General features: G+C 38.4%; 1 protein-coding gene across 1 annotated transcript; it reads left to right on the top strand.

The window, feature by feature from the left end:
* The first annotated feature begins 531 nt into the window (after window positions 1-531).
* LOC129369163 (adhesion G protein-coupled receptor F5-like) lies at window positions 532-14,659 on the top strand. Its single transcript, XM_055044524.1, has 22 exons — window positions 532-758; window positions 1,172-1,255; window positions 3,672-3,766; window positions 3,872-3,923; window positions 4,023-4,166; window positions 4,256-4,429; window positions 5,622-5,777; window positions 5,860-6,018; window positions 6,597-6,635; window positions 6,796-7,952; window positions 8,055-8,116; window positions 8,709-8,830; window positions 8,951-9,148; window positions 9,643-9,831; window positions 10,182-10,319; window positions 10,433-10,611; window positions 10,871-11,047; window positions 11,128-12,498; window positions 12,588-12,629; window positions 12,758-12,805; window positions 12,898-12,958; window positions 13,711-14,659. The coding sequence occupies exons 3-22, from the start codon at window positions 3,677-3,679 to the stop codon at window positions 13,755-13,757; spliced, it is 4,605 nt and encodes a 1,534-aa protein (XP_054900499.1). The 5' UTR covers window positions 532-758; window positions 1,172-1,255; window positions 3,672-3,676; the 3' UTR covers window positions 13,758-14,659.
* Window positions 14,660-15,497: the final 838 nt, after the last annotated feature.

The following is a 15,497-nucleotide window of genomic DNA, read 5'->3' as shown; positions in this document are numbered from 1 at the left end:
AGCAATTAGCAAACATCTGGTGGAAGTGGAACCGCATTTTCATTCAACCTACTTCTCAGTGAAACGCCTGTAAAAATTTTGCTAACGTCTGAATGGAAGAAGGTGGTGACATGCTGAAGGTGGGGTGCCAAAAGCGGGAGGAGCTTCTCAACCTTCCTGAGGTCTTTCAGCGTGACACGCAGGTGGAGCAGGGCAGATGTCAGACAGGGTTGAAGCGGGGTGTGTCCCGTCAGACTGTCAGCCCCCCAAACTCCACGAAAGTGCATGCAGTGCAACCCCACCTGACCGCCCACAGAGTGTAAAACTTGCAGAGTCCACTGGACCCCGCCTTTTCAGATCGCATGAGAGTTAAAGAGGCAGAGGCCAAATTTCAACCCATTTATAAGCAAAGTTGAATTTTATTGAAGTCATAATTGATATATTTTGAACTGAAGGTAACATAGTTACTTGATTGAGCTACGAAGTGTCACTATGGGCCAGGAAAATAGATAATAAAAATAGATAATACTGCCCCATTCAAAACCAGTCCTGCTGAAATGTTCAGTGTGTTGACGTCAGTCTGAGAACAAGCAGGACAGTCAAACTGAAATAGCTCAGCAGGGAACGAGCTTTTGACTGCATAATGGCAGATAATGCGTGTGACTGCTGGAAAACACCTCAGGAAGCTCACAAATGGTTCATGTGTGTGTTTGAAAGTGAGGAGGAAAAGTAACATTCAGCTCTGACACAACTTCTTTGGATCCAGGACACAGTGACGGGTAATCATTTTATTTCACACGCCTTTCTTACAGCATGGAACTACAATCTACTGTAGCACCTCATGATGTTTAGTGGAGCTTGGTATTTAAGAAATGACTACATATTTGAACTCCAGCTGTCATTTTTGAGTTTACAGAACAGACTAGAATAAAATATCTTTTTAAAAAAACAGCAGCTCTTCTTTTCTTTGAATTCTTTTTTGGGAATTTACTTTAAGTTTATACAATTCAACACAAAACATCACTGGAGACAAGTGATGAAATACTAAAAACGATAAAAAAGAAAAAAGATTCCCCTTTTTTTGGAGTCGGTTTGTATTCAATGAATTGTGACGCATTTTTAAATTCGGTTGAAAAATTCCAGAAATGTACTATTTCTGAGATGAAATCGGTTTCTCTTTTTTCTGAGAAAGCAAACAGAGATCTGTGGTTACTCTGCAACAGCTGGTAGAGACGACGACGTGGGAACCGCTTCACCGATTAGAAACGGACTACAGGTGAGTTCTACACACATCACTGTACTCAGCTGATGGGAAAACAAAGTATTATTTGATTCCTACCACAAATATCCAAAACTCATCGTGGAAACCATTCTGGCTTGGCTTAGCATTGCATTCCCATTTTATCAGACATGACAGATTATCAGACAGTTGACCATTCAGTTATAAAAGATTTCAGTGCGACAAATCTATCATGACTCAAAGTTAATTAGAAACGATCAAAAGCTTTGAAATGTTGGGGGGGAGAAATTCTTAATACATAGAATAAGATTGTTGATATGAGAGCTGCTTCATCAAATGTTTGCAGGCATTAAAATGAGCGCCACTGATTGAATTTAATATTTTAGAGTAATTAAAGATGTTGTCAGTGTGTGGGGAGTTTGCTAACTGGAAGAGTCCGGTGAGAGCATTTTGAAGGCATTAAGAGGAGAACAGTTATATGATAAATAACTTTGGTCACAGAAACAGGATTCAAACAATTTGCTGGCAAAATTGAACTGAAAAATCTGCTTTGATCACTTTCTAACCTGTTGCATGCACTCAGTTTTTCAAAATAGTTCAATTTTGATTTCAACACACATGTACAACAAATTTACATTTTCCTAAGTATAATGGCCTATTGTATCATCAGATGCAAATTAGTCAAACAAATTTATCTCAGAACTCTCACGCTTCACCTGTATGGAAACAGGTGAACCATGTTTCCATACCTATGAACATAACAGCTTTTATTTATGAGCATTGCCAGTTCAGGCAAGCAGGGGGACGGTTGGCACCGCGGCCAGCCAAAACCATTTGAATCACTTCTAATGAAGCACTTCTAAAAGGGAATATGTTGTTCCAGAAAGCAGCAGCGGTTCCTGTCCTTCAGCCAGATAGTTCAGAGAGAAAAGTCTAACAAAATCAAGTGACAAAAACAAATGAAAAAACCCAGTGAAACATAAGACATCTGTAAGAAGTGAAGACAGAAGTTTACTTTAGCTTATCCCATTGAGTAACTTGTTTCTGTTGAAAGGAGAACAGCATTACCACCTCAGATGGACAGAACTCCTACTTAATGGCTTGGGCTGTCGGTTCGAATCCCAGTAAAATTTGTCCACCCAAATGTTTCTACTAAGCCCCAGAATTTATAGGCAAAAAATGTGTGTGATGTTGGATAGACTGGGGATTGGTGGACTTTCTTCAAATGACCTGAACTTGAATGAAGCCTTTTCCAACAGGCAATGTAAGCGGAGTGTCTTTCCCAAGGATGCAACATTTGAGACAGGAGGGGATTCGAACTGACAACCCACTGGTTGTAAGTTGAACTGCAACCACCGCTGCTCCTGGAAATCAATGTTTACATCCCATTAGACCGCACAGCTGTCTTTGTAGTAATCAAGTTTTATTAGCAGAAAACTGTGAGATAATTGGAGAAATTTGTCATTTTCATTGATCAGAATTTTGCATAAGAAGTTCACATGATATTTACTATTTAAAATTATCATCAACGTCGTCATCATCATCATTGTCAGCTTTAAAGACACAACTAGGTTCACATGAGGGAAAAAAGAAAATAATAATAATCATAATTTAAATTTAAAAAACAATTAAATCACATGAAAAATAAAACAAGTCACTGATTTACAGAAATGCTAAATGTGTTTCCACATTCTGGACTTAAACCTGATTTTGCTCTAGTAATATCCGTTAGTATGAGGAGGATGTAGAATCAATTATTAAACCGCTGAAGGTAACTTTATTTTGACTAAGCTTTTCTCTAGTAAGTCATTTAGAAATTATCTTAATATTTTCAGAAGATCTCTGGCAATAATTATCTCATTTCTTTTTTTTATTGCCTAAGCTCTTGGCAGACAGCAGAATCACATTTGTGTCTACAAAATGAGACGGTTCACCTGTTGCTGTGTCCAAGGACGTTGTGTCAGGATTGAATGTTCCATTTCCTGCTCATGTTCCAATACAGAGACGTCGAACCGTTTGTGGGCTTCCTGGGGTATTTCCCATGAATCCATGTGTCACCCACTAGAGCTCGGTTCTTTTGTGGGAGTTTTTATACAAATTCATTCAGACATGTTGAACCAGTCAATGACAGTAGTTCTGTTCATTTTAACTTCCCATTACATTTGATACCTCTTACCACTTACTCGCCAATAGGACTTTCATAACCAGCTATGCGATCACTTTCAGGGAACTTTCTGATTATTATTTCACTGCCCCATACAACTACAAACTTACACAGGTTATACCAGGAGCTGATGTTCATTCTTCAGGGTATCTTGAGAAAGGTACCCTGAAGAATGAACCCTGTTGTTAATGGTTTAAGTCTTGACCCTGTGAAACACTGACACAGGCGATAATTTTATTTATTTATCTTTTATGATGATGATGATTTGTATTTTTATTCTCTCTTTAGTAAGAATGGTTTCAATCAAAGCAGTGTGGTTTGGTTTTATTCCTCTGGTTTCATGCTGCACTGTGAGCCAGCCGGGATTCACACCCCTCTATGAGGTAAGCACTGAAAACTAAACCACCAGGCATCACGGCCCATTCAATAAATACCAAAAACAATTATTGATCAGTTTCACAGTCGGATTAATCTGATGACTTTTACAGGACTTGATGGAAATCAACTCACCCAGGCTTTATGGAAGAGAGAAAAGAGAAGGCGAGTCGCTGCAGAGCACAATGTTCATTATTTATTTGTGAAATATGCCTTACAGAATCAACGTAAAGGTTTTAATGTGTGTATCTGTTTCCACTCTAGTTCCAACAAATACCAATGATTATGAGTTCCAAGCTGTTCTAGGCCTTTCTGAGCTGGAGGTTCTTGAACTGTTTCTGAAGAACCTCAGCTTCCCCATACTGATCAACAGCACAAGTCAAATTTCCAGCATGGACACAACAACAGGTGTTTTTCAGGTTACAGATCCACTTTTGAAGTCTTTCAGCGAGTGTGGCATTACACATTTACACTATGTGCTGATGTTTTTTCCCCAGTATGCTCACCTAATGTAACAGGGTACCAGTGTGTGTGTGAGGAGAACTTTGCCTGGTCTAATAACAACTGCATTGCATACAGAGTGTGTGACGTCATGCTTGGTGACACATGTGGCTGCATTAATGACCTGCCAGCTGATGGTCAGTTCTGCCAGCCGAACAGCAGCCAAATAGGTAGGTTTAGAGAGGGATTAACAATGCAAATGCTGACATTTCAATTTGTGCAACTTCTATACGTCCTCTGTTGGAGATGTTAAGTAGAAGCTGGGAAAAGAGTAAACGACACCCAGAGCACCAGGTTCCTCCTGCACCAAAACAGCCCCACAACATGATGCTGCAGCCACTCACAGCTGGGATGGTGTTCCCAGGTTTAGACTTAGACTTTCTTAATTGTCTTTGCTCAAAGAAACTTAAGTAAAATTGGCAATGAAATATTGCTTGGCCACCAGAGCACACACAGAAACACAATGTGCCTGTAATTACATAATAAATAAAGAGTAAGCTTTACAAGGCTTCTTTTTTCCTCCAAATGTAGCAACGGTCAGACAGTTCCACTCTAGTTTCACCGGTCCACTGGACATGTTTCTAAATATTAAGGCCATTTCTCTATCAGTACTTGAAAACTGTAGTCTTTTGTATGTTTTCTTAGAGTAATAGCTTCCTCCTTGCTCAGCAGCCTTTCAGTTGATATGCGTACAGGATATGGTTCACTGTCGGTAATATCGACTCGGTGTTACCAGCTTCACAAGGTTTTTGTTCTGGGGCCAATTTCCAAATTTCAGACCAAAACACAATCTTCCAGGTTCTGGGACACAGTCTTCTTCTTGAGTGGTATAATGACTGGACATTCCCTTCATGTATATATTTGGGTGTAATTGTTTGACCAGATTAACGCTGCGCCTTTAAGCTTTTGAAAATTGTTCCCAAGGATCACTCAGCTCCACAATCAATTCTGCTTTTGACATATTGGATGATTTCTGTTGATTTTCCCACCGTGTCAAATCAGAGAGCAGCTTACTGGTGCAGTGGCCTTAAAGTACATCCACAGCTGAGCCTCCAATGAACTCAGTTTGGTCATGCAACAGTTTCCCATGACATAATTGAAGCAACATCCAGACTCCACCTGGATGTTCAACCTTGAGGTCAAACGTATGATGACCTTAAGCACACAGGTGACGTGGTTAATAAGTGTCCTAAGAACAAAAGAGTCGATGATTTGGTGTGAAATAAATCCGTTCAGGTCTAGAGAAGTAACTGAGCCTCTTAAAGTTTATGCAGTTTGACTCGCCTGAAGTTAAGCTGTCAATGTGGAAGGTGTTTCTCATTGACAAGCTTCATGAACTCTTCTCTTACCTCTCACACACAGACGCTGTGGACATCAATGTGGGCATCGTCGTGTTCATCCCGACCTCCAGTGTTTCGTCAAGCATATTCAGCTCCTTCAGAAGTACTCTGCAAAACATTTCCTTCCCATTAACCCTCTCTCAGTCTGTGGGAGTGAAAGAGATGTCCTTCACCACAGGTAAGTAACAGTGTAAGTTAAGTGATTTACCTTGTGAATCAAATTAAATGAAAATTTCAAGACCTTTTTTTTTTATAAACAGCCTGTGATCCAAACTCTGCTAATGGACTCCAGTGTCAATGTGAGAGCGGCTTTGCTTGGCCATGTGACACGTGTAACAGCAGCAACTCATGCAACAATCAAACCTGTACATGTTTATATGGACTTCCTCCCAATGATGAGTTCTGTCAGCCGGTCTCAAGTAAGAATACAGTTTTGTTTTAATAAATGTAGTTAGTGTTAATCAAATAGACATCAGTCCAAGATCAACAGTTGTGTTCAGTTGGTGATACATGTGGCTGCATTAATGACCTGCCAGCTGAACAGCAGCCAAATAGGTTTAGAGAAGAGTTAACAATGCAAATGCTGACAAAAATTGGAATTATGAAAATAAATTAGCTTAATGAAAACACAGCAATATTGAAAAAAAAAGGACTCTTTTTTTTTTTTATGAAAAGTTTTTGCATTAGGATGAGTGCATTTTTCAGTCACATTGAAATGTGTGTATTTTGTAAAACTGCAATGGAAACACTTTTTACATCACACGAGTCACTGATCAACAGCTGAACGTTTCTCCTGGCGGAAAAGACGAAGAAGCAACAGGAAGTGGTAGGAGGAGGACATTCGTAGAATATCAAAAAAGTTTTGCAAACATTCGGAATGGAATCGCGGCTGTAGAGACCTTGTTTGTTTCACTGCAAATATGTATTACAGAGTCTAGTTCTAATGATCCTACATATGTTGCTTTTATTTAGTTTTGGTTCTTCTCTTGCTCCTCAGATGCCACTACATGTGATTTAACTCCTGTACCTCCAACAGGTATGAAAAACATTGAATTGTATTTTGTTGATTTACCATTGAAATATTTTTGCTCCCAAATCCTTAAAAACAATCAATTGCTTCTGTTAGCTTTTTAATTGTATTGTTTTTTTTTTAACTTAAAACTATTAAACTTACTGTACTTTGATTTTTTTCACAGCGACATCAACACCAACAATAAATTATTCAACTCCAGACAATAAAGTTACAAACACAACATTATCTAAAGGATTGAAAGCTACTGTTGTAGCCATGGAAATATTAATAATACAAAATGAAACTCTGAAAAGTTCAACACCAGATCCACCAGTGATACATGCAACCACATCAATATTACCAAACACAACATTAAATGGAACCACACTAGAACCAAATCAAATTGTTCTTTCGATTAGTGAAACAGATCCTTACACAACAGTGACAAACGTAACCACAGCAGGAATAGTAAATGCACCTACCCTGGGAATAACCCCAAACACATCAATTTCAAATACTACCGCACCAGAGCGAAGTCAAAACAAAACAATGGGAAATGCAACGTCACCGGAAACAACCCCAAGCACGACAGACGCTCATACATATTCATCAGAAACAACACTGAATAGTGGATTCATAGATGCAACTTCGTCAGGAATGAACCTGAGCACAAGAGTGACAAATAAAACCACAGTAGACCAAAGACAAAACACAACAATGGGCAATACAACGTCACCAGAAACAACGCCAATCACGACAGACGCTCATACATATTCATCAGAAACAACACTGAATAGTGGATTCATAGATGCAACTTCATCAGAAATGAACCTGAGCACAAGAGTGACAAATAAAACCACAGTAGACCAAAGACAAAACACAACAATGGGCAATACAACGTCACCAGAAACAACGCCAATCACGACAGACGCTCATACATATTCATCAGAAACAACACTGAATAGTGGATTCATAGATGCAACTTCGTCAGGAATGAACCTGAGCACAAGAGTGACAAATAAAACCACAGTAGACCAAAGACAAAACACAGCAATGGGAAATACAACGTCACCAGAAACAATACTTGATATAGCGACAGATGTATCCACAACACAAGCAGCAGTTAAGACAACTTCAAATGCAGCTACACTAGAAATAACGACAACGATACATCCATCTTCATTAGGAACCATGTTAAACACAACATTAGTAGATGCAACCTCACCAGGAATGGTTAACAGAACACTAAAACAGTTTAATGGAATCTTCACAATTAACATGGATTTCGATAACTCATACAACAATCCATCCAGTAAAGTTTATGCAGATATCTATGATGCAGTAAGTATTATTTTATATCCATCTTTATTATTATAACATCAATGAAGAATTTCTAGATAAAGAGAGACATTTTTATTTGACTTTTTATTTGGTCTTAAACAGGCTGAACGCAGCTGTCAGAGGTTTCTGTCAAAAACATGTGAAGTCCAGAGTTTGACCTTCAGGTAAGTCTGGTTTTTATATACATTTGAAATATGCATGTGCACACATGTGCACATAATATTGCACAAACGTAGCAGTTTAGAAATGTGTCAAAACTTTCCAAATAAAGCCATTCACAGCGGTCAACTGTGGAAACAGAATATTTCAAATATATAAGGTACCATATTAGTTGATATAGAAGTTGTAGATTGACTTCTCCAGATATGCCATTAGTTTCATACCAAACACATGTAATCTAAATAAGTCTGGATTGGAACGGTGCCCCTCCTAAGCTTTTCACTCACGTCACGTGTCACCGTTGGTTGATTTGTAACCAAAAATGTTGATATAAACTATCTTTGAATCAAATTAGAAATTTCTTAAAGTAAAAAGCCAAAAGGATTCAGCAAAAATTCAAGTCGTTCGCTTTCCATTCCTTCTAGCATACAAGAGTTTTTTTGTTCTGTTTTGTTTTAGGGATTAAACAAAATTAACGTTGAAGTCTTTATTAAAAAACAATAGTCCCCATTTGTTTTTGGAGGATATAAATATCAGTGTTGAATGTTCATCCTAATGGTTTCGAAGGATTTTTACATCTCTAACTGTCGTTTGCAGGAGTGGAAGTACCATCACTTACTACACCCTCGCCGCCTCCTCTGGTGACGCTTCACAAGTTAAATTAGCAAAAGACGAAATGTTAAAGCGCCTGTCAGAATTATACCCGGTGGAGTTTGTCAGTAAGTAAACTGGAGAATATGCTCTTCTTCTAAAAAAATGACCTGTATGGAATGAGGATCGTCTAATTATTTGTCTAATATTCTGCTTATGTAAAAAAAAAAAAAAAAAAAAAAAAAAAGTGGAAGAAGTTAATACCACGACTGCATTTTCTGGGGAAGAGATGAGATTAACCTGTGGCCCTCCTCCTGAAGACCTCAATTTTACTGTGGTCACAAGCGTAGAGTGGACACACATGGGTAGAGTCACTGGAGAAGGGATTTCTTTGGAGAACAGACAGTCGGTCCTAACGCTGCCATCTTTTTTTCCAGTGAATGATGGTAAGAATGTTTTTTTGTCCATTGTTTACACTAATAATATTCCCAGTTCCTTTAAATATGTTCTTATTTTCAATGCTGATTTAATGATGTCATTGCAAATGTTAACACTGCAAAAACTGCTGTCTAATGTTTTGCTAACATTGTTTATAGGTTATAGAATAATAGAAATATATTTGTTCATATATTAGAAGTTATGCACATCACACTTTAGTTACACACAAACTTAATTGAGAATTGAGAAAGATCAGGTGGGAAATTGTTGAGAGTAGAACCTGAGAACTGTTTTGTGCTGTCTGCAGTGCAGAGCATCAACGAATGTTAATTGGTACCGACTTCCACAAGCACATGCAGTCTGTGTTCGAATGAAGGGATAAGTGGATTCACATACTGCAGTGCTGTTTTCTGTATGAAGTTATTTCATGTTTGTTTCGTTACTCTGTCACCATAATACCTTGTGCAACGTTTTGCTTTGATTTTCTTCTTTTTTCCACCAGGGATTTATGTCTGCAAATTAAAACGGGGAGACAATTCAACTTTCAAACAGAGCATCAATGCCAAAGCCATTCCTATCCCTCAAATCGTCGTGAACCCGGTTAAGATATCGGTGGATTGCGAGACACCGTCCCCTGTGCCACTGGACTGCTCTGTCAACAACGGCCACACGGTTACATTTCTAAACACAGGTAAAATCTAACAAGGAAAAAGACTGACAATGATATGACCATATACACAAAGAAACCATCCTCTAATTGAAACTACAGCAACGAATACACACGTTAAATACGATGAATTATTGTATTTTCTAACAAAAAATAAAACCTTGCGTCACTTTTATTCATCATTACATGTTAACCTACTTTTTCTTGGTCTGCCACAAAATCCCACTAAACATTGAAGCTTGTGGTTTACTGTGGTACACAATGAGAAACATCGATGGTTTTTCAAGTTCCCGCTCTGTAAGAGTTTCTTGAATGAATGTGTCCTTTTGCCCTTTAGTGGCATCTAATGTAACGTTGATAACTTTGTGTTGCAGATGTCGGGGCGGCTTCTCACGTCACCCACGAATATACGGTGAAAAATTGTTCAATTAAAGAGAAGATCTTCACCTGTGAATCACAAAACTCATCCAGATTTACAAAGAATATCACACTGATGTTCAATCCATCAGACAGTGAGTTTTAATCAATGCCGAATAACATTCAAATACATATAAAAAAAAAATGCATGTCAACATATTTCAAACGACAACTTTAACCAGAACTGAACATTTTTCTTTCTCCAAAGATATTACATGTCGCGATGACACTTACGGTAACGGACCGATAGGTTTTATGGCCGTGTTGGGCTGCACACAGAGGAAGGTGGGAGAAAAAACAGCCGTTTGTCAGCCAGACGGTAAATATGGACAGATCCAAGACAAGTGCGTTTTAGAAGTTGTGAAGAACCTGCTGGATCAATCTGAGGTGATCTTCATCTGGTTCTCTGGATTTTCCTCACTCTCAATCATTTCATCCCCCTGCTGAACTGCATTTTATTAAATGAACAATAATCTAATAATTCTCCGAAATTCTGCTGAAAATTCTGTTTTACTTTTATTTCAGCTTGGATTTATTCAGTTTGTGTGAAGTACAAAATAATATACCAAAATTTTAATTCCTTTTCAGATCATATTAAGAAAATATCTTTTTTAAAAGACTGTTTTTTTTCTATTCTATGTTGCAGGTTTTGAATGAACTCACTCTTCCACTGTTCGTCAAGCAACTTTCCAATGTGACTGTTGACTTTACTGATGCAATAATTGACTCTCCGGCCGACATTGATGCCATCGTGAAGATCCTTTCTAATGTAGCAAATTTGTCATCATCTTTAGGAATTAAAATAGAACAAGATTCCATGAAGGCATGTAATTGTCAGTTATTGTTGTTTTTAAAGAGAAATATACTTTTCAGCTTTGATATATTGATTTTCTGTCATTCTAGAACATCCTGGAAACTGCGGGCACACTCACTGTTGGCGAGGAATCGTGGAAAACCCTCAACAACAACAACAACACAAGAAACATTTACGAAATAAAAACAGGCGTCAAAGTAAAAAGTGCCAGCTCTTCACTACTGTACTCTATTGAAAGAATCACATCCCGTCTCGTTAACAAGTCCTTCAGCATTGAAACGCCCCATACGCGTTTGAACAAATCCACGTTCGTGAATTCCTTCAGTGGCGACTTAAACTCCTCGGTGAAAATAGGCATACCCAACACTGACAGACAAAATCACTGGATAACTACCATAATATTTGCTTCCATGGATAATGTGCTTCCTGCCAGGGATAAAAGCAATTCGTCATCCAAAGACATCAATGGAAAGGTTGCACTTCTTTGGCCCGATAACAAAATCACAAATATTTCTTTAGCATTTGATGTTCTAGACGATAGGATGATAAATCCTGAATGTGTTTTCTGGGATTTCAACCTCTTTGACGGTCTTGGAGGATGGAACGACGATGGCTGCATGCTGGTATCCCATGAAAACAGAATGACCAGCTGCCAGTGCAACCACACAACCTCGTTTTCTATTCTCATGTCACCCAACAGGACTGATCATTATATATTAACCTACATAACATACAGTGGAATTGCATCTTCCATTGTTTCCTTGATTATATGTCTAATCATTGAAGGCATAATTTGGAAAACAATTGGGGACAACATGACGTCGTACTTTCGTCACGTCTCCATCGTCAACATCGCTCTGTCCCTCCTGATTGCAAACATTTGGTTCGTCATTGGAGCGGCCATTTCAGACGCAGACAAGAAGAATCCTCTGGCCTGCACAACCGCCACCTTCTTCATCCACTTTTTCTACCTGGCCCTGTTCTTCTGGATGTTAGCCTCGGCCCTGCTGCTGCTCTACCGGACTCTCAGTGTCTTTGACAGAGGGCTGTCTAAACTAACCATGCTGATCATCGGATTCTCTTTGGGATATGGAGCGCCGCTGATCATTACAACAATAACCATAGCTGTTACTCCCTCAAATCACTACACTGGAGAAAAAAATGCCTGCTGGCTCACCTGGGATACGCATAAACCGTTACTGGCGTTTGTGATCCCTGCCCTTACTATAGTGGCTATAAACATCATGATCCTGATTCTGGTGATATCCAAAATGTTGAGGAGAAGAGTCGAAGTGATTGGAGCCCAAGCAAGAGAGAGGCACGCACTGTTGGTTATCATCAGGTGTTCGGCTGTACTAACACCGATTTTTGGTGTAACTTGGGCTTTGGGAATCGGAACTATGGTTTCTCCAGATAACTTTGGACTCCAGGTTGCATTTGCAGTATTAAATACACTTCAGGTAATAATAATTACAGAATTTTTAAAATGCAATTTGTCAGTCAAACCATTCTGATGTGTTAAATATGCCTTATCTTTGTGTTTCTAAAGGGTTTCTGCATTCTGATGTTTGGAACTCTGTTGGACAAAAGGGTTAGTGTCCCTTGGCTGTCAGACTTGTTGTAGCCAAAAATATTATGCATAAGTTACTGCACTCAAATAAGTTGTAATATTTCCATTAAACCTTTCATGCAGTGTAATAACTCTTACTAACGTTTTAGGTAACATCAGAGCTAGCAAAGAAATTCTCCTGCCAGAGAAAGACAAAGGTAAGAATAGTTTGGTCAATCAACTTTCATTTCTGTTTTTGTTTATACTTCATGTGGTGTCCTCTAATTTTTTTTCCTTGTTCTGGTTTCAGACCACAGGTTCAGAATCCGTCACTCTGGGAAGGTTTTTCTGGAAGTTAAGAAGATCCTCAGGTATATCAGTTCGCAAAGCGTCTTGACTGCTGCTATTCACACGTAGATCTTTTTACAAAGACACTCCAGTGAGCTCTGCTCAACTGAGCTTTTAGTGAAATGTCTATAGGAAACAACTTTTAGACCCGTCCATTCTTCCTTGATAATCTCGAGACAGGCATGTCAACACCTGCACTACTCCTTTAACTATACTTCTACACCTAACTTGTAGAAGTATAAGCATTCCAATTGAAAAAAGTGAAGAAGAGCGAAATGTCCTTTCTTTCCACAATGGCCTCCCTTTGTTGGTGACAAATGTTACAATGGTCCTTTCTGTGTTCTTGTAGATAGTACATAAACACACAGGTTTGTATTTGTAGCTATAGAAACACAGCTTATGTCCTAAATGTATACTTATTAACATTCAGGACATAAGCTGTGTGCCATTTTGCACTCTAGGTGGCACTACAAGAACAAAAAAAAAAACAAAACAAAAAAAAAACCCAAAGCAAATAGACTTACCGGCGTGTTTTTGTAGAACATTTGAAAATTTAAATCTTGATTCATACTTTGTAACTTTAAAAGGCACTAATGTCTGTTTGTTTGCACTGTTCTTGAAGTAATTGTTTATGTGTTGTCTATAATCAACATTCAGATATCTCTGTTTATATGATACTACAGGTCTCTGTCAGTTATTATTTTTTTCCTCTGTTATTTCACCAAATGATTTTGCAAACCTTTTTTTTAAAAAAATAAACATTTTGTTGTTACAGTTTCCCAAAAAGGCCATCATTCGTCTTTTGAAGGATCCTGTGATTGATCATCCAACTAATGACGCCTCCGTCTGAGCCAAACGGCCTTAAAGGCCCAGTGATGGAAGCACTAGTTTAATTTTTGATATGTTTTTAAAGCCTTAAGCTTGATGTATGTCCTTGTTGTTTATGTTTAAGGTGATATTAAACATGGCAGAGCAGTGTTACGTCTGCCTGTTTGTTACAGTCTGTCAGAATCAGTTGTTTCAGGTAAATGAATACGTGTTTGGTAAATGTCAAAGTGGGTTGAGAAGTGAATGCTTCTGTTTTTATAATTTCTATGTTTGACTCGGAATCCATAATGCATTCCGTTACCTCAATATTATGGAAACCTGAACTGAACGTGGGGTATATCATATTTATTATGTGCTTTCTATTGTTTTTTTTTTCTTTTTGATTTTTTTTGTACATTCAAGCAAATGCTGCTTGAGCTTTTGATGATATGGTTTGTTGAAATAGGCTGATATTACTTAAAACATGGGAGCCTTGACCCATTTATTTCTGACTGATCATTTTCCTTTTTACAAATTATAACCATTTCATTTTGCTAATAAAAATATCTCACCCAAAACTAGTGATCCAACTTTAGTCACGCAAATTTCTGCAAGAGCAACAAAGTCTTTCTTGAAATAACCTTGTAAACTATTTTTGGAAGTTTCAATCTGTAAGATCTGTTTCCATAAAGTACATCTTTTTATTTTCTATACTTACATGATCCTGTTCAGGATTTTTCAAAGGAAGGTTTATTATGTACTTCCCAGGAATATGATGCCACTTTATAGTACAGTAAAGTAATTGTTACCTTTAGTTATTAAAATGCTGTATATAATAAATATGACTTAAACTATGCCTGTTTCTTTAAGCTCCTCCTCTTTCCTACAGTCCCTTGTCATTATGACGTTCCTCTCTTATGTTGATAACAACTGTTCTTGTCAATCAATTAATAAAATGGCTTGGCTTTGTACTTGTATAATGCCTTATCAAGTCCAGAGGACCTCAAAGCGCTTCACAGTCATTCACCCAAGCAGACACACACACACACACCCACAAACACACACCCACCCACACACACACACATACATTACTGGCAGCAAGCTACTGGATAGTAGCCACAGCTGCCCCAGTGCCACCTGCTGGGCCCTCTGATCATCACCAATCAAGTTTATTTGCATAGCACATTTCAGCAACACAGCAGCTCACCACACTTTACACTGTGAATACATAAGAATGAACATTCTAAACATGACATGGTCAGCAGTTGAGAAAACCAAAAATAAACATTATATTTTGTCTAGTGCCGTCATCAATACACATCAGATGTTGGTTAATATTTCATTTCTTAGGAGCTTTACACTGAGAAATAGTCTGTGTAATGAGATCAGCAGACACCAGCACAGTTCCACCAGGTGTTTGCTAATTGCTGCTGCTGCTAGTCTGGAGGAGTTGACTGGGGGAGTTGCTCTGTGGGGAATTCCAAGGAGCTTTGGGTAACCAGGCGGTGCCTTATGTAATGAGCAGGCGTTTAGGCAGCCTGAATGGTTGGAATTCCTCAAACATTCAAGAAAGAATCAAAACGTCCTCCGGGTCTGGTTTTGATGAGGGAATAACCTCACAACATAATAGAAGACTCAGGACATTCCATTATACATACCTTCTTGCTCACCTCCAAGCCTCCCTTAAAGCTCTGCTCGTTTTTCCAGAAGTGAACCGTCTCTCCTCGTCCACTTACTCTTAAGAGACACCAGTTA

The sequence above is a fragment of the Poeciliopsis prolifica genome, unplaced genomic scaffold (assembly GCF_027474105.1).
Source record: "Poeciliopsis prolifica strain line A6 unplaced genomic scaffold, Auburn_PproV2 SCAFFOLD020, whole genome shotgun sequence".
In the NCBI taxonomy this organism is placed as follows: domain Eukaryota; kingdom Metazoa; phylum Chordata; class Actinopteri; order Cyprinodontiformes; family Poeciliidae; genus Poeciliopsis; species Poeciliopsis prolifica.
Note: the sequence above shows the minus strand (reverse complement) of the source record. Positions and strands in the feature narration are given on the sequence as shown.

What these genes read in the sequence shown, in the direction of transcription:
- LOC129369163 (XM_055044524.1), top strand. Translation starts at nt 3,677, where the DNA reads ATGGTTTCAATCAAAGCAGTGTGGTTTGGTTTTATTCCTCTGGTTTCA. An exon ending in GATTCACACCCCTCTATGAG is followed by an intron (nt 3,767 to 3,871) that starts GTAAGCACTGAA and finishes TGACTTTTACAG; the next exon opens with GACTTGATGGAAATCAACTC. An exon ending in GTCCAGAGTTTGACCTTCAG is followed by an intron (nt 8,117 to 8,708) that starts GTAAGTCTGGTT and finishes TGTCGTTTGCAG; the next exon opens with GAGTGGAAGTACCATCACTT.